Below are 26,201 nucleotides of genomic sequence, written 5' to 3' on the forward strand. Positions count from 1 at the left end.
TTATTAGCATTTTATATCAAGTACCCAAGCTTAAAAACATCTTGTTTCTAAGTAGTGACATATTTTTAATTAATGCATGTGTTTTCTTAATTGTGAACATGGATTAACAAGAGTACATGTTATTAAAACTTGCTTTTGAATGAAGGCTTCATAGCCATGTGGTTAGTGCTCTTGATTTAGGCTTGCTCAAGCAACTCTGGGTTAGGGTTAGCAACTCTGTTCACCAAGTAATTAAGAGGTATCTAATTTTAAGGGAAAGTTAAAGGCAATGTCTTGACAGAGTGAAACATCTACACTTCACTGTCCCCAATACCACTAGGCTATGGGGCCTTTAATTGTTTTCTTTTTAAATATTTTATTTATTTTTTTGTCCATAGGGTAACCACAAGAAAGATATATTTGGCATTGTTGTACGTCAGCCTGACAGTTCCTTGATGGTGTACATTCTCAGCTGTCATGCAGAGTCTGTGGTAAGTTCATTTCTCCCAAGCCTCCAATCTTTTTCAACACTTTATGCTGAATTTGATAATAAAAAATAGTTACTGCTCTAAATTCACTAAAGAGAAGAAGAGAAGTAGATATACTATGCTGTTGATGATCATGATAGAAACAGAGTTCCTAGGTGTATATATATATTTTCAGGTAAACGAGATACTGAGTACATTACAGACAGCCTTTATGTCAGCATTCCAGAAGTGTACATCTCAAAATCAGGTGTGCAGCTTATGTCCCCTTCATCAGCTGCATCGTCTTTGTCAGGAAATCACCAGTATGTTATATTTTTTATTTAGTATGTCAGCTATACAAAATATTCTTATATCTTATAATTGAACATATGCCAGGTAGGTCTTTTCACTTTGTGTACAGGTATCTGTATGGAATGGGAGGACTGTGGGGTATTGAAAGTAAGTGTTCAGTCTTGGAAATACAATACAGTAATGTGTATATGCTATAGACAGCAATTTTGATTAGTGGATTTTCTTTTACATGGAATTGGTTCTCCCCTCTCCCCCTCACTTCCCCACTACCACCTGCTCATTTCCAAGGATATAGTTATTTGCAGTATGTAAAACATTGTCTATAAAGTACTTTTCATTGCAGTGAGTATACACATTATCTGTTTTACAGAGTTAGGTCCACATGCAGCATATGATCTTTTAGTCCGTCGAACCCAAAATTTACCTGAGCGAGAATTAGCTGAACTTTCAAACAAAGTCAAGGTAAGCATAGCAAAGAACAATCTCCATTTTTTCCCAGTACACAGGCACATAAGTGTGTGTGTGTGTGTGCATATGCGTTGCACCTTGAACTGTTTCTTCCAATTCCAATCTCTCTCTCTTTCTGTCTTTGCCCCATTGAAAAAAAAATCAATGACTATGCAGTTCTCAAAGCTGCTCATCCAGGAAGTGAAATACATTCACATCATTAGCCTTTATACATGTTCTTTATATCAGTAGTTTTTCTATTCATTACATGTGAAGTAAAGTCTGCTTTCAATAGCTTTAAATGTCTTTAGTAATTTGGCAGCCATGAAATAGTTCTCTGTGACTGTTACTCCAATAAATGTGTTGTAGATGGAAGGACCTACAACTTATGAGGAGTCAGTAGAGGTAATCATGATTGCATTACGACAGCTGTGTGAACAGCGACAGCGGGACCACACCCACATCACTGAAGGGACAAAGCCAAGCAAGCAAGATGTAAGGAGGCATCCCTTACTGTGCTCACTAAATATGATATGTAGAAATTGGATTAAATTGCATACAGTAATGACAGTAGACTGCAGCTGAAAGCTGGACTTCTAAAAGTGAGTAGATTATACTTTGTAAATAGATCAGGGGCACTTTTATGTTTTGCAGCCAACCATCTAGATATACTCTTTCTCACTCTCTGTTGAACTGTTATGTTATGTGGATCTCCCTTTTTCTTATATGATCATTGTGTATACCCCAATCTTCAGGCGACCTGTCAGGAAGGTTTTGTGCTTGTGACTTGAAAAGATGCAAATGCATGCATGTATGACTTATCTTTCTACAGCTTATTGCACTCTTAGCCATCTTAGCTTGCAAGACAATCATATATATAGAAATGCTTATACATGTATATGTTTTCTTTAACTTAGAAGTGGAAACAAAATAATGTTTGCAGGCTTCAGGCTTCAACTATCATCTGGCTTATTTCCTGGAGATCTAAACTATAGCATAAATATACATAAATATTTTACTTGAAGTACTTTACATTTTTTTTTTTATTACTTTTTTGCCATATTTGAGGTTCAGGTTGATTATTTACATTACAGAGTAGATGCTGCCATTTTTCAGCAAGACCTCACTATTACAAAAATGCTCTAATACCAACAAAATCTTTGTTTTCAATGTTAATTATATCAAAAGAGTGTTGATTGAATTTTGCTATATGTCGACGTTATAGATGTAGATTCTTCATAGATTTCAGGTAGATATGTTTTCTGCTTCAGCTCAATTTAGTTGATGATCGGCCCAAGTTTATGCTGTTTGAAGGATTCAGGAACAAAGCAAAGAAGAGTCTAGCCAGCTCTTTTGAAAATCTGTTAAGAGTAAGTGATTGTGTTGGTTGTAAACATATAGACTATAGTAGTTTTGAATACATTGTTTAGAGGATATTGCTGCAGAGTACATTAAAGCAGCAATGGCTAGACTGAAGAAAGCTAATAAAGCTTAAAATAGAATAGCATCTTCACATCTTCTAATGCAGCAGCAGCATTACTACTTCTTGTTCCTCTTCTGGGAAATGTTACTTCTGAGCTGGCATTATTTTTTACTGTTCTGTGACATCTGTTGATGTTTATTGTGCGCATGTCTCTGCACCTTCTTCACATGATTATTCTGTAACAGCTGTTGATGTTTGTATTTTATTTATGCATGTCTCTGTATCTTTTTCACACAGTACATATTTATTCTTTAACATACTTTGGTATTTATATACATTGGATGCATGCTTCTATACCTTCTTTTTTAAAATCTTTGTTGAGGCCTCTTTTCTTCTAGTTATTATGCATATTCTTGGGGTTTTTTTATTATTAAAATTTATGTTGTTATTTGTTATAGTTTTGTCTTTCTTTGTGGGTGGTGGGAAGGTTTTTAACATCTTTAATGATTATAAATATTGTGGATGTCACTAGCTTAGAGACACTAAAAGCTTTAACATATAGTAGATGCATGTTGTAATAACTAGTATATATTTACTTGTCATCAGTCATAGTGTACGTACTATGATTTCTTAGCCATGTCTTACTAACTTACTTACTGTTTTTAAAGTAAATAGGATTATAATACACATGAATGCAACATAACTATTTTTGTGCACTATATGTAACAAATTACTGAAGATTTCAATGTATTTAACACATTTCATGTTAAGACAAGATGTTTTTAATTGTGTTATTTTTATGTAAAAGAAGTCTTTTCGATTGTTAAATTTTGTAAAGATAAGTATCTAAAAAGGCACAATAATATAACTAAAAAGTTAACTTATAGAAGATGAAGATGATTGATTCTACATATTGGGTTGTCAGAAAAGTCATGACACATTTTTGCAAAAGATGGTGCTAGTTCATTTTTGGAAGTACTGTAGTCATTTGTATCTATGTTAATGCTATATCATTTGACAGCTGACAGTTCTAGTGTCGTTCTATTAAAAAAATGAACAATTTGGTTGAGTTTTGGGGAGATTTTCAAGTTGAAGATGGAAGACTAAGCTGTGTATTTTCACCATATTTTACTGTTTTACTTCCATTCAGGGCAGAACTTGCCTGAAGCTTGTGAAAAGTTGCATCACAATGGTCTAGTTTACAAACGATTGTGATCATAATGGTCTACAAGAATCTGAGTTCTAGCAAAGGTTCACAAAGTTCCATGCTGTTGATTTTGATCTCGGGGATGCTCATCGGTCATGGAGGCTCACCAAGGTTGATGATGTCATAATAAGGTTGATTCAAACCCATGTTACATTACATGAGAGATTGCAGAAACATTGAGCATTCAATGATTTATGACCACCTGAATAAGCTGGAATAATCAAGCTCAATATTTGGGTTCTGCATGAATTTCCTCATGATTTTCATTTGACTTTGTGTATAAACATCTGTGATATTCTCATTAAACATGAGGATAACGATTTTTTTTACATGACTGATAACCAAGAAGTGAATTGTTTACAACAATGTGGTGCGCAAACAGTCTTGGTCCCAATGTGATGATTTGCCTCAAATAACATCGAAAGCAGATCGACATTTATCACAAAAAAGTAATGCTCTCAGTGTGGTGGGATTTTAAGGTGCCATGATTTTTTTTTAGCTCCTACCAAGGAACCAAACAATCTCTTTGAATGTGTACTGTTGGTAATAGGACAGTTTTAACAAATCCATCATCCAGAAATGTCCAACGTTAATTGTAAAGGAGTCCTGTTCCATCATGACAACATGAGACCACACACAAGTTTGATCACCTATCAAAGGTTATTGGAGCATGGATAGGATGTGTTGTCACACCCACCATACACGCCTGACCTTGTGCCATCAGGCTTTGACTTGTTTGACTCTCTTCAAAACTCCTTGTTTGAAATAACATTCAGTTGAGATAAGGCTGTAAATCAACACCTTGTTCAGTTTTTCGCCAATAAAGATAGGTCCTTCTATGAACAAGGAATTATGAAGCTCACTGAAAGATGACGAAAGGCTATCAAACTAAAGGGTCCAATACATTATTGATTGCTCTTTGTTATTGATGTAAATAAATGCCCTTAGAAAAGCAGAAAAATATGTCATGACTTTTCTGACTACCCAATAAAACTGCATGATATAGTGTAAAAATAATATAATTCACTCTACTTCCAAAAAAACATCACAACTAGAATTGGTTTTTAAGAATGTCATTATCATGTTAAACTTGTAAGCCTGCAAGTAAAACACCTGCCTTTGAAAAGTACTCGTTACTTTCATTTTTCTTGTTTTTTTTTTTTTTTTTGCTTTTTTTTTATATGTAAAACTACATTTTATTACATTTTATGTTGTATTTTTTAGTATGATCTTAAAGGTTATTTTGATCAGTTATTTTTATCTTATTATGTCCTCTATAATTCTTATCATTTTCTTTTGGCTATAAATGCTTTTTCCCTTTAGTCGCCTGTTCAGACTGTGCATCAAGTATTCTTATTCATTCTTGCTCAGATTGCTTCACTTAGGTGCTAGCCCACTAATTTTGGTGATTATTAAATTGGGGTGGGGTTTTTTTTGGGGCCATCATTGTGCAGACCCGCAAGAAAGAGGATGCCAAAGAGGCATTTCGCAAACGTAGTTGGACTACAGACAGTGATGGTGGAGGCAGCTGGGCAACACGATCTATGGTAGGCCTTGTTATGGTCTTCCTTTTTTTTAAGTTAAAACCACCATTTTGTCTTCTTATATGATGGATGGAGGGAATCAGTAAGTGCGTTGTTAGAATTCTTAATATCATTCTAAGATTCCTTAAATCTTCTGATACATATACTTGGGGAAAAACCCTAAAATATAGCCTTCATATTTAAGGACCTGTCAGAATATATGACATGCTCAGAATATTATGCCTGGACTTTGTGATTAAATTATTAGGTTTTGAAAAATGCTGATTGATGTGGTTGTACAGAAAGGAATCTGTTCTGTAAGAATTATAATTGTCATAACTCAAGTATGAGTAACTACTGACTTAAACTGGCCAGATTTACTGATGTTTGTTACTTGCACATGTTGAGAGAAATGTCTTGCTGAACCTTCTGTTAACTCTACTTTAAAGTCCAGCTGTTGAAAAGAGGGTGGCTGTTTTAAATTACACACCTTGATAATTTGTGAGGGCTGTCTGATAGTCTCTAAACAATATTTCTTGTTTCATTGTTTTATGTTTTTGTGACTTAACATCTATCCAGTTTACACTCTTCTTGTTACAAGGCATTCAAATAACAAATATTGAATAAACCCCTTTTAAAATTATAAATTATATTTAGTTATACAAGTTCATTTCTGTAATAAATATTACAGAGATAGGAACTACTATTTTTTTTTAAAATTATTTGCAGGAAGAACATGCACATTCAACTGACACAGATGACACCTCCATAAACACTGCTCTTTTTACAAAACTGCACTTTTTCTCCCACTGGCGCCAGATAACATTTGACATCATTCTCCCTTTTACATCACTGCCTGACCTTTTTCCTTTCTCATGCACTTTAATTTTGTTACTCAGGTACACACACTGTCCTGCCTCTTTCCTTGGTTGTTAGCTGATCAGAAACTGAATGTTTTAAATTCTTTAAAGACAACAAAACATATTTTTGTCAATGCCATACCTGCTTCTCAAAATATCATTGAAAAATTAGATTTACATTTCTCAAATGAATACCTGAAAGAGAGGAATACTTATCAATATTTATACTATTTAAATGACCTTGTCAGATAATAAAGATATTTCATGAACCCTGGATTGTATAAAATGGGGAATTGGTTTTGGATATATGTTATTTTTTTATTGAGAATTTTATTACAGGATATTGAGTTATTGTTTCCATATTATAAGGCCATCTCCATAAAATTTAACCTTTAGTAAATGGAACCTTGAAGTGCAGATTAGTGGTATATTATTCTGTTTTCACTTGAACTTGCCTGTGCATAATCACTTAACTAGATATAAACTTCCACAGTTCTTTCTTTCTTAAAAAAAGCAGATCTTGCTCACAGGTGGTTAAGGGAAAATTACTTGAAATTAAAATGAATTTAAGTGACCGATTTTATTAATCCCAATAGGTAATTATTACTTGAGATGTGTGCTCAGTTTCAGAAGTTACAAAAAGAAACAGAAAAAAAGAATAAATGCTTGTTACAAGATAAGGATAAGCAACCCGTGAATCATAGCAAAATACAAAAACATGCAATCTCAAAAACCACACCTACAACGTCAAACACCTATGTGCAAGCACAACAATTTATCTGTTGTTGAGCAGCTGAACCGCATAAGGTTCAAACGATTTTAAGTGCCTATTGCTTCTGCATACTCTTTTTTCTGAACTCAGTAAAACAAATTCTTCTTCTGGTACAAGTTCTGGTATGAGCAAAATGTGGGAAGTTTTTCTGATAATATGCTGATCACAAAAAGAAGCCAAATCTGTCTGCTTGACATTAATTTACCTTACAACTATCATGGACAGACAGACTGCAGAACCAACATACACTGGAAAAAGATAAAAGACTTTCTCATTGAATGAAAGAATGTGATAAAATCAGCTAAAGATTACTGTGCTGATTGATAAACTATTCATAGTACATGACTTCATATAACAATGTGTTCAGTGTTTACATCCCATTTAAGCTGGCAATCAAAAACAGTTGTTCCTAGGTAGCTGAATGGGTCGACAGTCTCAACAGGTTTATTGAGTATCATGCTGGAACCAACAGCACCATCTTTATTTACTTAAAATATGTTCTCATTTCTTTTGTCTCAATCTACATTTAATTCCACATCAGTGTACTTAAACTTGATAAGGCATCTTGCTTACGCCCAGCAAGAGAGTATCATCTGAGTATCATGATATGGTATCATCTGAGAATTTATAGCTTTCTCCTCAGTACTTCTGTAGCTGTCTGTACATATGATATACAACAGGGGTAATAGACAACAGCCCTGCAGAGATCCATGCTTGCAGTAATAATACAAGAAAAAAGACAAGTCAGAAAATCGAATATCCACAACAGTGGTTAATTAAAATTAGTCTCACTGCTAGAAAGTATTGTTGGATTGCATTAAACATGGAACTAAATCAGTTTACAAAACATTTTCATGTGCCTTAGGCTTTTCCAGATATTTATACAGTGTATTCAAAATGAACAACTTGGTATTTTCACTCTATAAGCAAATTTTAGTGGGTCCAGTTTGCTCCATACAGATGCAATGATAAGATTTTTAACAAATTTTGTCGTTTTCATTACAAGTGAGGTTAGTGCTATTGGCTGAAAATAGTTGAAAGCATATGTTGAAGCATTCCATCTGACTGAACAGCACAACTTTGCAAGACATATAAACAAGTGGCTATCTAAATTCTCTAACCTTTCCAGAAAAATCATGTTTCACACAAGGTATGTAAAAATATAAACACTTGGCAACTCCTCATCATTCATGCCGTTAAGTTTGATTTATCTGCAACACAGCAGCCACACATATAAATCATTTGTCAATGGCAGCAGCTTGCACTGTATTGAATGGTCTGTGCTTTAAATAGAAAAATCACAGGTTCAACACTGGCCAGAAATGTATGTCTGTATGATTAATCTTTGTAACTTCATGGAGTTTTAATAAATCAATTTATTATGTTTCACATCCACACATATGCATGCCCCGAGGACACAGCTTAGGTACTGAGAGAAGTTCATTAGACTTGATTTGTCCTTTGTCATGGACAGATGAAGTTGAATCTCTTAAAGAAAAAAAAAGGCTTGAATAATAGTCTGTAAGGAACAGTCTGAAAAAGATACGTGTTGTTTTTGTCTCCATGTGTTGCTGGAGTGACACCATAGGTGTAAGATCTCATTTTAGTGGCTTTGGACACTAGTGTATATGGATGTAGCTACTGGCTCATGGTACCAGTGGTGGGATTACATTCTTTTTCTCTCTAATTTGGTGTATAAAAAGGATGTGCAGGAGGTACATGTATTTTTTTATGTATTTATACTCCAAATTCTCAGCATTTTACAAAGTGAAACTAAAGTGGTGTTTGTAGTCTGTTATACTTAATAACCTTATGAGTAAAACTTTTTCTTATTTTGAGTATTTATAATTTCGGTGACAAAATGTTGCATAACAAAATTCATTAAGAAGAGATGTAAATGAGAGTATAAGTATTAATGCAAATGTGAATGATCGTTTTCATGAGCTGGCACACATTTCAATGACAGTATGAGAAGCACAAAGTGGGGTTGAAATGCTAGTCATCTCCAGTCTGCATTTCATGTGGGTTTTTTTTGTTTCCCACAGGACTCCTCAGTGGCTTCTACGCCTGATGCCTCACCTCTTACTTCACCTGTCAGCAAGCACTTCAGCCATGATTTTCCTAGCCCACCTGGATCTCCAGAACCCCGCAAGCGCAGCTCCACGCTTGGTGCCATTCCAGATTCATCAGAACGAGAGCGTGCTGCAGCAAAACAGCGCTTACGGGATGTAAATCACAACAAAACCCAAAGCAACAGCAGCCCCATGAAGACAATGTAAATATTGACAGATTTTTTTTTATGTTGGAAAGATGTTTATGCAGGCATGTGTACAGGTATATATGTATGTGTGTGGTTTTTGTGTGTATTTTTGCAAATATGTGTGATAGAGTGTGTATATTAACATGTAACTAACTAAATTCTAACTTTAAAAAAATTACATCAAGCCCTAAATAAAAGTTGGTTTTTTGTAATGTGAAAGGTACCTCATGGCAACCAGCCCACAGCTTCCCGACTCGAGTTCCTCATCTCCTCTGACATCCCCATATGAAGACCGTTGCACCTCAGGCAGTATTGTGTGCAACTCTGGGAATAGTTCTCGGAATATGGGATCATGGCGCAAGGCCATTTTTGAACGTGTGTGTACTCCATCACGAGATTCTTCTCATTCATCAGCAGGTGTGCAAAAATAAGCACTGTGGTCATCACTTAGTTCTGATAGGTCTCATTTCCACTTTGGTCATCTGAAGTGCTACATTAATAGCACAAGTATTGGTAGTAGTTGCCACTGTTGCTATGTTACTTTCCCAATCAGTTGTTGACACATCGTGATCAAGTTCTTGATCCATCACCTCTTCAGAAGGGATAATATAAGCTGTTGTTTATCAGTCTGTTTTATTCACTGTGTAACAAAGGTGATGACAAGCAGTCTCACGAGAAAAGGAAGAAAACATCAGCAGAACTGCGATCTATGTGGAAAAAAGCCATGTTAGAAACTCTCCTCCTAATCCGAATGGAGAAGGAGAATTCTGACATTCGAGGTTAGTAAATTTTTAAAAACTACAATCTTGTTAGCAGCATCCACAATTCAGATTTGGTTAATCTAACATACTTTTGAACATTACACTGCATTAAACTACCACAATCTGTGATAACTGGAATCATGTTTAATACCTGGAAAATCAGTGGACCAGATAAGAGCATGGGCTTTATCTTTAAGGATCTGTCCATATTGTTGGCTTTACCTATCTGTCTTGAACTAATATGTCTATTTTTGTTTTCAAATATATTCAGCACACTAGAGAGAATAATAGTTTTGCAAGAAGGGTCATTTCTGTTGCTTCTCAGCTTACACTATTACTGGGTGAGAAAGAAATGTGTTTATTCAAATGAGGTTTTATCTTTGTCCTCATTTAATTGTCTCTTTGATCTTCAAAAACTTTTGTTTGCCTCAGCATAATGGTTATCATGTGTTAGTTTTCTCATTGATCATTTTCTATAATTCTTACTAAAAAAATGTAAAAGTTTCAAGATTCTGGAATACAACTGCACTGTGGAATATTTTTTAATTGTCAGTTCATACAAAGAACATTTTTTTCTTGTAGTACTAAACATATATCAAGATAATTATTTTGATGCATAAAGATGGCTGACCTGGTTCTAAATTTAAAGGAAGGGCTCCCAAAGCTGTTAAATTCATTTTGTTTTATGACGTTTGTTTTCCTTTTTCTTCATGCATCTTCAGACTATTTCATCATTTATGGCTCACGTTCACTGGTGGTTTTCAAGGGTAAGGATAGTCGCTAGACAGCCCACTATAGCCATAGAATTCCTGGTCCAGTCTTTCCTTCAGAACTCTCCTTTTTACATACCTGAAAATTTATAAATTACTGATATGATATAGCTTGTTGGCAATGTATTCCTCTGTGAGTTTACAATCAGAATGTTGCTTGTATTGTTTTTCCACCTTAAAATCTTTTTTTTTAGTTGATTCATGTTTGCATTTATTCAAAATCTGTAAAGGCTGGATAACTTATTAAATGTAACAAATTGTATAAGGATGAGTCAGGAGAAGAAAAGCCTTGGACCAGAGTTTTGGTGTATACCATTGTTAGCTTGGTGTCCAGATATCTTGTCCGATGCCAGTTGTTGGGTTAATCAGCTAGACGCACACAGAAATGCTGAATGTCTGGCACTAGTGTTGCTGCTGTGTTATGCTTGTCTTTTACTCCTGTCCTTTAAGGCCAAACGATTCTTGGATATAGAGATCCAAATTAGGAATCCCCATTGCAAGTATCCCTTATTGACTGCAAAACTTTTAGTTTCCATGGCCATTTTCTCTCCTTGCATCTTTATCCTTGAGTTTCCTTCTTGAGATGAGTTATTCCCAAGTTTTGTACAGATTTTTAAAAACCGCTCCACATGTAAAATACATGAGGACTGAAGAGGTTGGCTGCATGCAGTGTTATGCTAAAACTGCGCTACATTAAGCCAATAAATATATTTTCTGCAAACAACAAAATCGTAAACAAAAGCTGCTATGTGCAGGAGTATGTGTTGGGGAAGGGGGTAGTGATATGCATGGGCAAAAATATAAGCCTTTTTCATTTTCAATTGCTATTAAGACAGTGAGATATTGTTTTTGTTTGTTTTGCTTGTTAATTTGTAGTATCTGTTCAAACAGTGAAGATCCTGCTTTAAGTAAATCTCATAGTTTGGTCTTTGCTGGTGAAAACAGCCAGAATTTCTTCCATAGAGAAAGGTCGACTAAATCAAAAGATCAACAAATCAGAAAATTTTTGCATTTGAGTGTTATCTTCTGCATGTGTGTTTTTATATTCATCTTAATGGTTACATTTATGTATAAATATACATTCAAAATATCCTGTAAATTATTAGTACTTTACACATATATATGTCCCCAGTTTATTTCTCTGTATATCTCCATTCCTTATCTTTATCCTAAATATTGCCACTTCTGTCCATAATGTTTTAGAGAGCTTTAAAAATATTTGTAAAATGCATATATTTTAAATATGCACTTGACAAAGAGATCCAGATTCACCAACTAGAATAACTTGCATGAGAAAAAAACAGATTGCCACAGAATGGTCAAATATCTTTGTAGCAAGACAAGAAGAGGAAAATCTTGAGCGTAAACTAGACTACAAGGAGCTGACCCCCTGTCTTCGGGACATTACAAAGGTGTGGGATGACCTGCTCAATGCAGCAGCTGCAGGCAGATCCGAGCCTGTACAATATTCTACACTTTTGGACTATGTTAAAAAAGGTAGACCTTGAGGGTCCTTTTAAATTCCAGTGACAAATATTTTTGATTCATTCTTTATGTATGCAGTAAGCTGTTATTATAGTATCCAGCAATAAAAAGTTTGGACTGATAAAAGGATGTATAGAAAGTAGAATGTGCTTGAAGATATATAATCTTTACTGCATCTGGAGACAACATTTTAAAAGTTATGATATATTGCTAGGAACATTTTTAGCAGCATAAATTGTATTTCAAAACTGGTGTTTCTAAATTACCCAGACTGTACTAGCTACTTTTCCATTGTTTTGTCCTAAAGGGGTGCCCAGAAGCCAGCGTGGTCAGATCTGGCGTTTTCTAGCAGCACAACAGTGCCTCCACAGCCATTTGGATCAGGACACATCAGGATTGTCAGACCTTGGTTATGAGGATCTCTTGAAGCAGCTGACCACACACCAACATGCTATCCTCATAGACCTTGGTCAGTGAACAGTCAACAGAAAGCATCCTGTTTCTTCATATTGATCTGCTCCACACATTTCTTATACTATGCTTATTCAATCACCAAAGACTGTCATTTTTTTGCCTGATATTTTGTCTTTTATGCATTTGTAGGTCAGGGGATAGAACTAATTATTCACAATGATTCACACAACTAGCAAAATGTTGGCCTGATTCATGCATTTTCTTTTTCTGAACACAGTAACTGTGAATGTTACATATATCTTAGTAAAGGTGACAGCATTTCCCCACTTCATTCCTTGTGTTCATTGTCCTTGTGTCTTCTTTGTCAAGATCTTTCACATTTGTAAATATCTATACCACTTTTTTACCACTTTCAACAGTTTTGCACATTTAAATTCAGGACTTCTGTCACCTGTGGTCAGTGATTATAGGATTTTCTTTATGCTACAGGCCGAACATTTCCAGGACATCCATACTTTGCTAAAGCCTTAGGTCCCGGTCAGCTGGAATTGTTCAACCTGCTGAAAGCTTACAGCCTGATGGACAGGGAGGTGGGATACTGCCAGGGCATCAGCTTCATTGCAGGGATCCTCTTGATGCATGTCAGTGATCACTTTTTAATTTGATGTAAAACAGTTTTCGTCTTTGCAAATGTATATTTTCACTCCCATGCTTCCTTCTAATTTTCTTGGTTCACTTCTAGAAATCCAGTGCCCTCTTCCTTTTGTGGTGGTCTCTCATTTTTATCTGCATATGCGTGTGTGTTTGTGTGTGTAAGTGTTTCATTTACCTTGTTCAGAGTCAGTATTTGTGAGCATATGCATTTCTGCTTTGGTTACATTTAGATCTTTTTTGTGAAGGGTGGGGAAGTTAGAGGGGGCGGGCATGTGTGAAAATGCATCATCTGTACATATGCACTAAATCAAATCTTCATTTTAGTGAGAAAACATTTAGCCATTTTTTTCCCTGCTCCATTTTTCTGTTATTACTTAAGATGGAGGAAACTGCTGCATTTGAACTGATCCAACACCTGATGGTTCGACTGGGACTCAGAAAACAGTACTGCCCCAACATGATGGCTCTTCAGGTGAGGTTAAAAGTTTGATGAAGTTTAGGTATAGAGGTATCTGTCGTTTGGAAGAAGCAACACCTTAACAAAGGTCACATACTGAAGAATCAGATGATGATATTACAAATTCTTGAAGTTATATATTGATAGTAGGATCAAGGGAAGTTAGTAACACTTTGTTGAAGTCAAATATAAATGGTGAATCAGTTGTCTAGTGCTTGTTTAGTGGAAGGAGAAATCAGTTTTTCTTTTTAAATAAAGAATAAAGTTGTTATGTAAAGAGACTGACATGAATGCATGATCTTTTTTACAAATTTTCCCTTCAGTTTAAAATTGTATAAACAGAATAAATGTCAGGGAACAATATTAATACTGCTAGTGCTCCTGACACTATCGATTTTTACTAGCACTTTTACCGACAGATAAAAAAGTAAAGTAAAAATATTTAGTACAAGAGGAACTTAAACCTAAACTTTGACATAGTTTTTAAAATTTCTTTTACCTTGCCACCAATGACTGATGTATTATCCATGTATAATCAGTCCCTAAATTTCAGCTGGGTAGAAGTTTTTGTGTGCAATCTATTTTACTATAATTACCTTTATGATTACATTTAGCAATTTTATTGTCTTATATTTATGTAGATCAAACTTTATCAGCTGATGCGACTGATACACGACCAAGACCGTGAGCTGTACAGTCATTTTGAGGCCTATGAAATAGCCCCAGCATTGTATGCAACTCCCTGGTTTCTCACTCTCTTTGCCTCCCAGTTTCCTCTTGGCTTTGTGGCTCGTGCTTTCGGTAATAAAGCTTATTCCTTCAAGTTCATAATTGTTTACTTTTTAGTTACATTGGCAGTATACTAATCATAAAACACAAGATTTGTTTTCCATTTTGATTGTTTAGTAATTATATTTTCTATTTTGACTATTTTTTTGATTGGCTACATATTTATTTTCTTACTGGTCAGTTTATTAAAGAAAAGAACTTTCTAAATCATGGGTGGGGGGGTTTCTTCCATCCAGACATGATATTTATACAAGGACCAGATGTGGTGTTCAAGGTGGCACTAATGCTGCTTGTGAGCCATAGAGAGCTGATATTACAGTGCAGTTCATTTGAAGGAGTTGTAGACTTTCTGAAGACCACTTTGCCAGATATGGTGCATGTGCAGATGGAACGAGTCATTAATCAGGTAGAGTGCTTTGTTCATTGACACATCTTGCTGGTAGTGGCTTTGTACTTTGTATGTGCATGCATGTGGTGGATGTGCACATGTACACCTGCCTGTGTGCTTTTGTGCGCAAGTTTGTGCATGTTATTTTTGATACTTTTTGATACAGCCTGTGTACTTGGAACACAAATGTTCTTTTTTTCCATCCAACAGTTTTTTTCATGATTTAATAGTTTATTAAGTTTTGTGACTATATTTTGGAGCTGTAAATTTTATGTATTTGTAAGTATGCTGTATTCAGTTTAATAAGATACAAGTTGTGAACATGAATAGGACACAATATGAGTCAAATTAATGTCATCTTTCTTGTTCCTCAGGCTTTTGAGCTAGATATTAGCAAGCAACTTCAAGCTTATGAAGTAGAGTATCATGTGTTCAGTGAAGAGATGATCAGCTCCCCACATTTAAGAGGCCAGTCTTCTTCTGGTGCCAGTGCCAGCCACCATATGGCTGCAATGCAACAGACTGTGCGTAAACTGCGACAGCAGAATCTGGAGCTGGTAGAGAAACTGCAGCGAGCTCACAGCCAGCAGCACAGCCTACAGCTGGCAGAGCATGAGTATCGAGTCAACGAGGACAAACTTAAGTCTCGGATCCAAGCCCTAGAGCTTGAGAGGTCTGCGCTGCTAACTACTGTAGCCACCCTCAAGAGCCTTATTCCTGAGAGTGAACTAGAGAAGCTACCTCATCTGTTACAGATGCAGTCATTGTCAGCGTGTTCTTCTCCATGCTTGTCTCGGAAATCCTGTCCATCTAGTCCTGTGAAGGAACGACAACAAACTCTCAGCAAAAGCTGTGGAGATCAAGGAGTAGCACCAGGTTTCAGTCCTTTGTCAAGCAGACAAGAGGCAGACAGTGGAGACAATAACAAGAACCTTGTTGGTAGTGGTGAAGCTGTAGAGAGTGTTAAACAAGGATCTACTGATCAAATTTGACACAATTTTAAAGGTCACAAAAACAGTTTAGTAGATGTGTTTCTGCATATTATGTTTTACAACACATGATGAGAATCTGCAGCAAAGGTGGCTCATAGATCTGAGTGAATTGATATTCCATCATTCTTATGAAGTAATATGTTAGAGATTTATCTCAGAGAGGCCCTGAGATTTAAAATATTCTATACAAATATTTTGTAGAAAGAAATGTCTAGTTTAATGTTGGCAGTATGAGTAATTTCCTTTTTTGATGCCTGTGATTATCTGTGACTAGCCCTTTAGTCCTTAGTATGTCTTCTTTCTCTGCATTGCATAGTTGCTCTTATTTCTTCCTATTTTTTTTCTGTGTCCTACTATGCCATTCTCCACTTCCACCACCCCCAGTTCTTCTTGTCTGTCATTTATTTCCTCCTTGTCCCCTTTTGAGGTCTGTCACTTGACATCTTGAAATGTTCTATTACACAATTGTTAGTCTTTGATTAGTTTTATTGTATTTAGAAATGTAACATCTGTGTTAAAGAAAGAAGAGCCAGAAGTATGATAGGATGATAAGCAGAATAACCAATTTTATTCAATGTAGGCTTTTTATAGCTACTCTAAATATTTGACAGTTTTGCAGGTCTTGAAAGATCAGTTTTCAAAGGAAGAACTTCTGGTGACAGCAGTCTTCATGTTAAGTCATAGATGGCAAAGTCGGTTGTTGATTTGTTTGAAATTTCTGAAGTGACATTTACATAGAGAAACGAGCAATAATATATCTATCTTTATAGGTGCCCCTTAACATATGACATGATAAGATCAAGAGAGAACTGGGTGTGAGTGAGTGAGAGACTAAGTGTACCATGGCCATGCTGTATGTGCACAAATTAGTACATAATGTCTATATATATATATATCATAAATTTATAATCTCATCATTCTCCCCTACATCTTAAAAGACAGTAATGTAAAAATGTAGTGTGCATGAATAGAGTAGCAAGTCTTCTCATCTCCTTGGTATCTCAAAGTTTATAACAGATGAATGGTCACAATCAAAATGGAGAACTGCATTGACAGGGTTACATCCTTGTTAACAACTTTTTATGGTTTTGCTGTGATGCTGGCCAAGCCATAAGTGAAGACTATTCTTGCTGGATAATGTTTTAGTGTTCATGATCTAGTAAGGTTTAGATAAACAGAATACAAATTTAGTTTCATTTGTGCAATCTGTTGTAAATCATATGCATTTTGTGTTGTACACTGTTTTTCATATGCTTTGTAAGTGGTTGTCCTTTGAATTGCTTGCCATTATTGTGTGTCAAAGGAAATGCTACTTTGCTTGCAGGGGTCATAGTATTCACTTTTTAGTTTTTGATAAACCTTCTTTCTTAGATTATTATTTTGCTATGCGCAAGAATGCATTGGCCTGGCATTTTGTATGCTGGGCTGTCAGCAATAATTTCATATACGCAAAGCTGGGACAGTGCATTTCTTTCCTTCTTCGTCAGTCTTCTTGCTATGCCTTTTGTTAGTTTGGCGTCTGTAACTGTCTTTTTATTTTTAGGATTTGTTTTATTTGTTCTGGTTTTGAAGACTACTAAAACTGTAGTCTGATATTGTTTAATAACAGTGTGGTTCTGACTGATGCACAAATTTTTTCTTTTTATAACTGTAATATTATATATTTCAATTTGAGATTAATGGTTAATTAGTTTCTTGCTGTAGTTTGATGTGAAAACATACAGGAAGACCACTTCACTGTGAAAATCACCTTAACATGTCAGTGTTAATATCATGTTTGCGCGCAAAAGTGAATATAATGTTTCTCAGTTACAGATCATTGTGGGAACATGAAAAAGCCTCTGTGACTGAGTTGATGTATTGGCTGTCTTGTATTGGTTAGCTTTAAAAAAAAAACCTGTTTTTAGCTGGAATTTCAAACCAGTGTAAAAAAAAGGTGATTTTTCAGTGACCTGAGATCTTTTTAACAATAGTGGATATTCAGTATTTAAGATTTGTCAAGATTTACCCTAAAAGAAATTTTGAATCATTTCAGTAGCTCTGTCTGCTGCCCATGTGTCACTTTTCAATTCTATAGTAACTGGTCTGTTCACATACAAAGCACAAAAATTTGCTGCATGTAGCGCTTTTGCTTAGGGCTATGAAGCAAAACAGAATTTTTCATGCTCAGTCAAGTCTCAGCAAGCAAGATCTGTTTGTCTAATGTCTACTTTATTTTCCATCTTGAAAATTCTTTAACACTGTTGAATTCAATTGCTAGTAGAGAGTTCACGATTAAGAATCAATCAGAGGTCCTGTCAGCTGCATGTGATGGCACACAACACTTAATTTCTTTGTTGGATCTACAAAGCAATATTTTGGTGCTTGATGGAGTTCGTAAAAATATTTTATTGCTTGTGCATTACTTGCATTCTCATCTAGGTTCCCTATGTGTGGTAATTTGAGCAACGAAGTTTGGTCGATCAGCGCATTCCCGTATTGTTACATTGCTGATTTTATAAAAATTACCAAGTTCACATTATGGTGTTTTTGTTGGCATGATATACCTTGTTCAGGCATGAGTCATTACTTCTAGGTACAAAGTAAACTGAAACTTTCTCTCAAACAGTTGACCAATGTGGATAGAATCAATATATAAACTGGAATTGCATTGTTATTCTTGGTGATTTCTTTAGTAACATATTTCACTTTTTAAGACATTTATTTTCATTTTCTTTCTTTTTGTTGTGCAAAATAATGCCATCTCTTCTCTGTTCCGTTGTTGTAAGTTGGAAGATGTAGACAATATGAACATTTTATAAATGTTGTGTAAGTAGCTAAATAACCATTTTTTGTCCACCTAATAATTTGCATAACATACCATTGAATCATGGTACAACAGTTTTGTGGTGAACTTAATGCCAATTAAACTGTATAGTAACTCCTTTAGTTCTCAGGTGTTTAGGATGGTGATATTTTTTCAAACATTTAAGTGAAAAAAATGAACGGAATTGTGCAATCTCTGCCCATGGTGTATACGCTAATTTCAGACTGGACCATTTGTTTAATATTATGTTGAGAAACCATATTTCTCACTTGAGTATGTTTTTGTGTTCAGAATTCGGAATGTCTTTTTACTTTTGTTACATAACATTCAAGGCTTTGGACCAGTGCAAACTGTGCAGATTACAATTGTTAACATATTGTTTGCCTTAAGCCATATGGACCAGAATGGTTCAAGTAGCTTTTGTGAGCGAGTTAACAAACCTTTGGGACCATACTAATATGGATTATTTAGGCAACCTCTTCTGTGGAATGAACTAGCACACCTAGTTTAAGGAGGCTAAGAGGGAGAAGAGGAAAGCAATCCTGATCACAGGAGCTATAGCAAAGAGAGTAGTTAATAAGAATCCCACCTTAAAGGCTAACCTGAGTCTGACAGGTTAGGAGAAAAATTTTATTGTCATTAGTTTTCAGAAAAAAAGTGCTGTGCACCTTTTACTGAAAAAGATGAATACAATGTTTCTCAGTTACAAATCTTTGTGGGAACATGGAGGAGGATATATGATGAGTTGATGTAGTGGATGTGTTATTGTTTAGCACAAAGAACCTGTTTTTTTGAGTTCTTAAATTTCAAACTATTGTGAGAAAGGAATATAGATGACAGTGACCTCTGATCTTTTTCACATTGTTGATATTCACTGTATAAGATTTGCCAAAATATCTTAATAGAAATGTCAAACATTTTTCAGTAGCTGTGTTTTATTTATTTTGAAGAAGAGCACATGAAATGACTTAAATTCTAATTCAGTCAAGGCAACATCTAATATGAGAGTTTCTGTCTCATGCAGAGGTGTTGCAAAAACAGCAAGCCTTTTCTGATGTTGCAGAAGGTGATATTTTGACTACTTTTAGTAAAATGAATCTGCGTGTTTGCTCCTATTTGGGAAATTTATAATTTGTCTTTTAATAAACTAACAATCATTGCATAGGTTAACTTTTTTTTGGTGGGTTAAGGGGAAAAATATGTACAGATTGCCTCCAGTAAAACATTACCATAACAAAATTATCATAGCAAAGACTTAAAACATTTACTGGTACTTAAAAGATGTTGTATTGTGTTTTGATTTCTTGTAAAATAAATAAATGCTAGGCTTTTACAGAGCCATCTTAACATTACAGCTTTAACTGGTGCAGATATTTGTGGAGATCACATGTAGTACACTTTCAGCTACTACGTATTATTTTTATTTCTTATTACTGAACCTGCAACATATATTTTCAAAATTGAAATAAACATTAATTTGAAACACTGAGCTAAGGTTGCATAATACTGAGTGCTTCTAGATCGATAAGAAATGACCAAAAATGGTTGACTACAATCAGTGACTAGAGCCAGCATGATCAGAGGAGAATCATTTTCAGGTTCATTTTGCTGGATTTATAGTTGCAAGTTGAGACAATCCATTCATTGCACATTGTATGGTCTATAGTTGATATGCTTAGTGCACCACACACACAGAGTTTGCTTTTCTGAACTTTAAAGCTATCCTTCACTGACACTGAAATTTACACAATTACATTATTGCTGTGTGCTCAAGTGGTCTGCAACAGTTAAAATTCTTACCAAAGTTTTCATCAACATTACACTTTTGCATACATTATGCATACACAAATTTACATGTGCACTCAGTCACAAGAATATACTAACATGTATACACACAAACTCACACATATACAGGGTTAAATTTTATAACTTACAACAATACAAATGAATTGTTAATTTGAGATGTATGCAAAATATTAAATATGAGCAAGAGAATTTGTTTGTATATACAAAAGTTAAGAAGTATTCATCTTGCACTTATGGAATGGCAAATTTTGTGCAGACGAGGAATTGAAATTTATGTATATCTACAGTGTGCATCACTACAAATAAGAAATTGTTTTTAAAAAATGACAAAAATGGATATTTTCTTGAAGACTAGGTACTGATATTTAAGGTATCCATAAGTTACAGACATTGGCTTTATTGGGAAGAAGGCACCTAAATGTAATAATCAACACATTAAAAATATAAAATGTTTTGTACAACTTCATTAATTCATAGAAATTATTTTAACGTGCAACAATACAAAGTATGCTCCTTTAGATTATACTTAGTTTGTCATAGCATATTTTTTAAACACAGAAATATATTAAACATGATTTTAATAATATGTCATAGTTTTTATACTTTATTAACAATCTGGAACATCAGATAAAATTAGTTTTAAACAGCATTATAATTTTCGATTTTATGGCAATGTATTTTTATAATCAAAGTCTAAGATTGCCTCTTAAAGTTGTTAAGCTGAGTGGTACATATTGTCAGCAACATGATATAAAAACATTTTTTTAATATAATAATGCTACAACAGCTGAAAACCTGCACTTCGCTGTCAGGCAGATAGCTGTCGCAGGATTAGTCTATACTCTAGACAAGCAGCCCTTGTCATTGGTCATCGAGAGCCATGATCTTCGTTATTTCGCCGTCACCGACGACAAGTATATGCCAGCTTTCTATCAACATAAACTGACAGCCATCTCTCCTCCATCAGTCACTGTTATCACTAGTGATACTAAACATAGCAAAACAGTCTTGTGAAATGTCTTCGTTGACTTACAGAAAACAATGCTTGCCTACAGGTTACAGAAAAGCAAATAATCACTATGTCAGAAAAGTTCAAAGAATTGTTTGAAATTTTAAAAGTATTGTAGAATTCTTTTGACTACTGCTACATTTAAAAATCCAAGATAATGTGCCACTGTAACAACAGCAGAAGCAGCAACATAATGAATAGAATATACAACAAATTGGATGGTTCCTAATCTCATCCCCTCTCAGCTAGCTCCTCTCTCTTGCACGATTTGACCGATACTATAAACGCTTATTTAATTGTGTGGTGAAATTAAATAACGATTTATCTACAGTGCACTCCATCAAATATTTTGGGTTTTCTTACAGTTGACACAAGATGTTTAGAATATATTTTGTCTTATGGACTTCAGAGAAAAGTTAAAACATTTACTGGCGAGGGTTTTTTTTCGAATTTCTGTCATGAGATCTGCTAAGCACCACATAACACCACAGTAGTAATAGCGATATGGTAACCAAAACTTCACACAAACTTAGAAAATAACTAGTGTAACTGTCAAAACAACAAAGTAGAGATCGGTATGTAGCATAAAAATGATGAATGGTCCTGAAAGGATTTGAGCACAACTTCATGACTTCATTATCCCAGTTTTCACAATTAAAACTTGGTAATTCAACTGCGTATTGAGTAAACTATTAAACAATAAACGAAGAAATTTTTAGGGTTTTTTTTTTTTTTCTCTTCACTTTGGACGGAACCTTTTCCTCAACAACAGGCTTTAAGAGATGCTTGATGAGCAAGCAGGTCGAGTCACCGGTCAATGGGAAACATTAAATGTTCATTAAATTTTCATGCACCGGGAGAGGGAACACCTCTGACCTATGTGGACAGGGAGGGACGAAGAGTTACACATCGCTGGAGTCACTTACAAAAAGTCCCTTATGTTGTTATATGCTATCTTGGCATGGGCGATGAGTGATGCCAGGTCTAAGAGAATCCAGACCGCCGAACACGACAGCCAGCATCGAGATGCCCATGTAGCCGAGACCTGTCGATGACTTCCTCTCATCCGGGCACTGATCTTCTTTCGCACAGTTGCAGACAGTGTGTCCTTGGGTTTGATAAGATGGACATAAAATAAAAGGATATAACAATAACACAAATAGGTTTTTTTTTACCTTATCTTTCTGAAACTTTCACAGACTACTTCTAAACATCACACAGAGAAAGACCACTATGAAAACTTAGACCAGAACTATAAGTATTACTGACTCGTGTGCTGGATAACAAGAAATTGGAAAGGGTGGACATTTTAGAAGAAAAATTTCTACTGTTGTAGGAAGAGGTTGCATGCAGGGACAAAGGCGAAAATCACTAATGTAAAAATGTGTCAATAAGAGCTAAGCACGTTTTAACAATGGTCTGACCTGTTACATCTGTGTAACGACTGCCCCCAGTCGCCTACATTAGGATTTTGTGCGCACGGAAATTGTGAATGAATTAATCACTATTGTCCAAACATACTTTTAATTAGCATAAAATTCCAGCTCAACAGATGCTTAAGCTGAAGTGCCAAGCAGTAATTATAAAATCACCTTAACAGAGGACAATGCTCTCTTTTTTACCTTCTCAACAATTAATTCCTTCTTGACTTGTTGCGTGTAGTGCTCCTCGTACTCTCTTCGCTTCTCTTCTGTTCAGGTAATTGAATGGCCGCGCAGTTACAGATAAAATCAGAGTCCGATGCCATCTTGTCTGCAAGTAAAAATCAGGGCCAACAATTAATAAGGGGAGAGAGAGTGATCAGCGGTTACGAGGTGGTCAACAGGAGGACCATAAGTAAAGTTGCTGGCATGGTATAGTCAAGTAGTCTGACATTACGGGTGGGGTATGGTCACCGTACTCCACCAGCCCGATGTGATAAGTAGCTGGGTGTGCATGGTGTCTGAGATGGAATGAAGGAAGAATTTACAATGTATGTTGTTATAACCAGAGAAACATTCTCTCTGTAGGTGCCTGCAAGCGTTACATGCATGGGTTCCTTTCATTCTGTTGACAACAGAGTCAACCCCCTTACACAAGGCACATGTTTTTCCAATGATGGAAAAATCGCCGTTATCCACTATATCTGGTACTTGGGGTCTCCCGTTACTTGATGTCATCAGACGGCAGCTATTATTGCTCATGTTGAAATCCGCTGCCCAGCAGTCAGTCCGGTTCTCGCAGGCTTTACGACACCCGTCAACCGAGTCTGGAAAAAAAAAGTGAGAGAAGGGGTGGGAAGTTAAAAGAAAGGAATAAAGTCTGCGAGTGGTCTTTTATACACTATGGTTGAAATGTTGCATGTTTAGTCTGATGTGTGGATTCTATTGAGTTCTCTCAAACATAATGCTATTCTGCTGTCATGCTACCTTCAGTAGAAATAAGCCAGTCCTGTATTAACATTTTGCTGGGTATCGCAATGTAGAGGATTGCCTGCCTTTTACAGAAAGACAAAGGACAAAGGAAAATACTTTAATAGAGAAAATGAAAGTCGTACTCCTATTGGCAGGTCAAAGACAATAATGTATTGGGAGGAAGGAAGGGAGGCTATATGGAGAGTGGTGAATCGGGGCTGTCGAAGGGAATTTAGGTTTTATGTATTCTTTCTTCTTGTGCTGCATATAATTGTACGAGTAGGATTTACATCCAAGGCTGCTCTTGCCCAAAATGATTCCTACGGCGTTCGACTTCCACCACAAATCTTCTTCACCTCCGCATTGCTGTCGTTAATAAGAGTGTGTGTGTGTGTCCAAGCGCAAAAACAAACCTGAGCTGTGTACATACCTTTTACCTCTGGTATAAAGTCGAAACGTTAAGCATCTTTCCCTTTGTTTCTGTGTAATTACAACCTGAAAAGTATTAAATCAGGGACGCTTAGAGATAATACAAAAAGAATTTGTGTGTGAGAGAGAGAATGAGTGAGTGAGTAAAACTTGGAGACATTTTGCATGCGCTGAAGGTGCGTATCACACAAAAGGGTGCTTCGAATAAACATATGCGACACATACACGCACACACAAGCTCTCATACGTACGTAAAAATACACACGCGCGTAAACACACACACACACACACACACACACACACACACACACACACACACACACACACACACACACACACACACACACACACACACACACACACACGCACACACGCGCGCGCAAGCACGGACCTTCGTACACGCATGACACAAAATAAGTGTAGTCCAGGCATTGGATGCTTACTGGTTGGTGAGGATGGCACAGTGCACATGATGTTCGCACTGCTACTGCAAGGCACTTGCTTCAGAAACGGCTCCGCCATGTTCCAGACAGCGCATGTCCAAGAGGAATTAAATAGATTTCAAAATCCGTCCTCAATGGGAGGCTGGCAATGTCTGTCACGTTCAAGATATCCTGATTTCCCCAAACCCATGTCTGAGTGAAGTCTTTGTGCAAGTCTACCCAGAAGCTCATGTTTGCTATGAAGCTGGGAAAAAAAGGTGTCCATGAGGACCACAGTCCAGATCAAGACAGTAATGTTTATAACTTTCTGACTTCACAATTTAAACAAAGAGCTGTTTTGTTTAGACTGGTAGATGTATAGCTTGTGGTGGGTACAAGCAACAACAAAAAAATGTCAAGGGCAAACATAATAACAGTCGGTGGGAAAGCTTTCTGCAATTAATGCTTTGTATTGATTCTTTAGAAATGTTTGTTAAAAACAAATTATTCAATTGACGCGCATGCAAGTTCCTTACGTAGAAGAAAGAAAATTTTAAAAGACAGGTTAATCGTTAAACGTTGCATTTAAACATAATAAAAACAACTGCAGCTACTTACAGTCAGAGAATTAATTACATAGTGTGTCACACAACATCTCAATACAGATAATTTCAAACGTTTATGACTTCAAACAGAAAAGTGCTATATTTTCAAACATAAGTTTTGAAAGAAACAGGTGTAAAATAAAATTTGAAAAAATAGGTGTGCGTGAAGAAAAAAACAGAATAGTGCCAAACACAATATCTCGATGAAAAACATCATCAAAATATTACTGTTATGCTATTAATGACAAAGCACTTATAAAGCACATTTCCCAGTGAGCTCAATGTCTTGCAGCAGAAGCAGGTACAGTAACAAACTACAACAAATTTGGTTGTGGGAGGGAAGGGAGGGAGAGATGTCAGAAAAAAGAGATCATCAACTGTTGGATGTAGACACAAAAAATGTAGGTCTATTCTTGAAAGCTTTGAAGGTGATCACTGTACAAAGCGAGAGGAATAAAGAATGCCAGACATTGGGCCGAGAGAAGGAAAGCTGTCGCGGCGCCTAAATTTGTATCGTCTATTTATTTTTTTTATTTTTTTTTTTTTGAGTTCATGGAAGCTTTTGCGTGACCACAGGAAAAAATGAGAAAACAGCAATGCTGGCTCAGATGCTCACCTCAAGTTGCCGAAAGCGATCTCCCAGTCGTCCAGCTGCGGTCGCTGGACTATGGAACCCTTGCGCGCCGTGCAGACTCCACACGCGATGCTATAGTTGGTCTCCTTGATGTACAGTTCTTGAACAGGGTATTCGGCATTTGCTGGTACGAGCAT

General features: G+C 35.8%; 1 protein-coding gene and 1 long non-coding RNA gene across 6 annotated transcripts in view; one reads left to right on the forward strand and one right to left on the reverse strand.

Moving 5' to 3' along the window:
• Window positions 1-19,686, forward strand: part of LOC112560353 (TBC1 domain family member 4-like) — a 30,414-nt gene extending 10,728 nt beyond the window's left edge. For 3 of the 5 annotated variants that reach the window (XM_025232165.1, XM_025232168.1, XM_025232169.1), the window contains exons 6-22: window positions 378-470; window positions 643-769; window positions 1,129-1,220; window positions 1,575-1,700; window positions 2,477-2,575; window positions 5,290-5,382; window positions 9,036-9,265; window positions 9,471-9,667; window positions 9,904-10,029; window positions 10,734-10,778; window positions 12,117-12,278; window positions 12,574-12,735; window positions 13,170-13,321; window positions 13,714-13,806; window positions 14,433-14,592; window positions 14,817-14,986; window positions 15,343-19,686. In XM_025232165.1, coding sequence (XP_025087950.1) covers window positions 378-470; window positions 643-769; window positions 1,129-1,220; window positions 1,575-1,700; window positions 2,477-2,575; window positions 5,290-5,382; window positions 9,036-9,265; window positions 9,471-9,667; window positions 9,904-10,029; window positions 10,734-10,778; window positions 12,117-12,278; window positions 12,574-12,735; window positions 13,170-13,321; window positions 13,714-13,806; window positions 14,433-14,592; window positions 14,817-14,986; window positions 15,343-15,960 — 2,745 coding nt within the window. In that variant the 3' untranslated portion in view covers window positions 15,961-19,686. The remainder of the gene's footprint in view (window positions 1-377; window positions 471-642; window positions 770-1,128; window positions 1,221-1,574; window positions 1,701-2,476; window positions 2,576-5,289; window positions 5,383-9,035; window positions 9,266-9,470; window positions 9,668-9,903; window positions 10,030-10,733; window positions 10,779-12,116; window positions 12,279-12,573; window positions 12,736-13,169; window positions 13,322-13,713; window positions 13,807-14,432; window positions 14,593-14,816; window positions 14,987-15,342) is intronic. The other 2 variants (XM_025232167.1, XM_025232166.1) reach the window with 2 other exon arrangements.
• A 719-nt stretch (window positions 19,687-20,405) lies between these two features.
• LOC112560358 lies at window positions 20,406-26,201 on the reverse strand. The gene is made up of 6 exons (XR_003098508.1): window positions 26,047-26,201; window positions 24,847-25,090; window positions 24,405-24,469; window positions 23,656-23,829; window positions 23,204-23,333; window positions 20,406-22,689 (listed from the first exon to the last, which is right to left on the reverse strand). It is a non-coding gene; the product is annotated as an uncharacterized LOC112560358 (long non-coding RNA).

Source organism: Pomacea canaliculata, linkage group LG3 (assembly GCF_003073045.1).
Source record: "Pomacea canaliculata isolate SZHN2017 linkage group LG3, ASM307304v1, whole genome shotgun sequence".
NCBI classification, from domain to species: domain Eukaryota; kingdom Metazoa; phylum Mollusca; class Gastropoda; order Architaenioglossa; family Ampullariidae; genus Pomacea; species Pomacea canaliculata.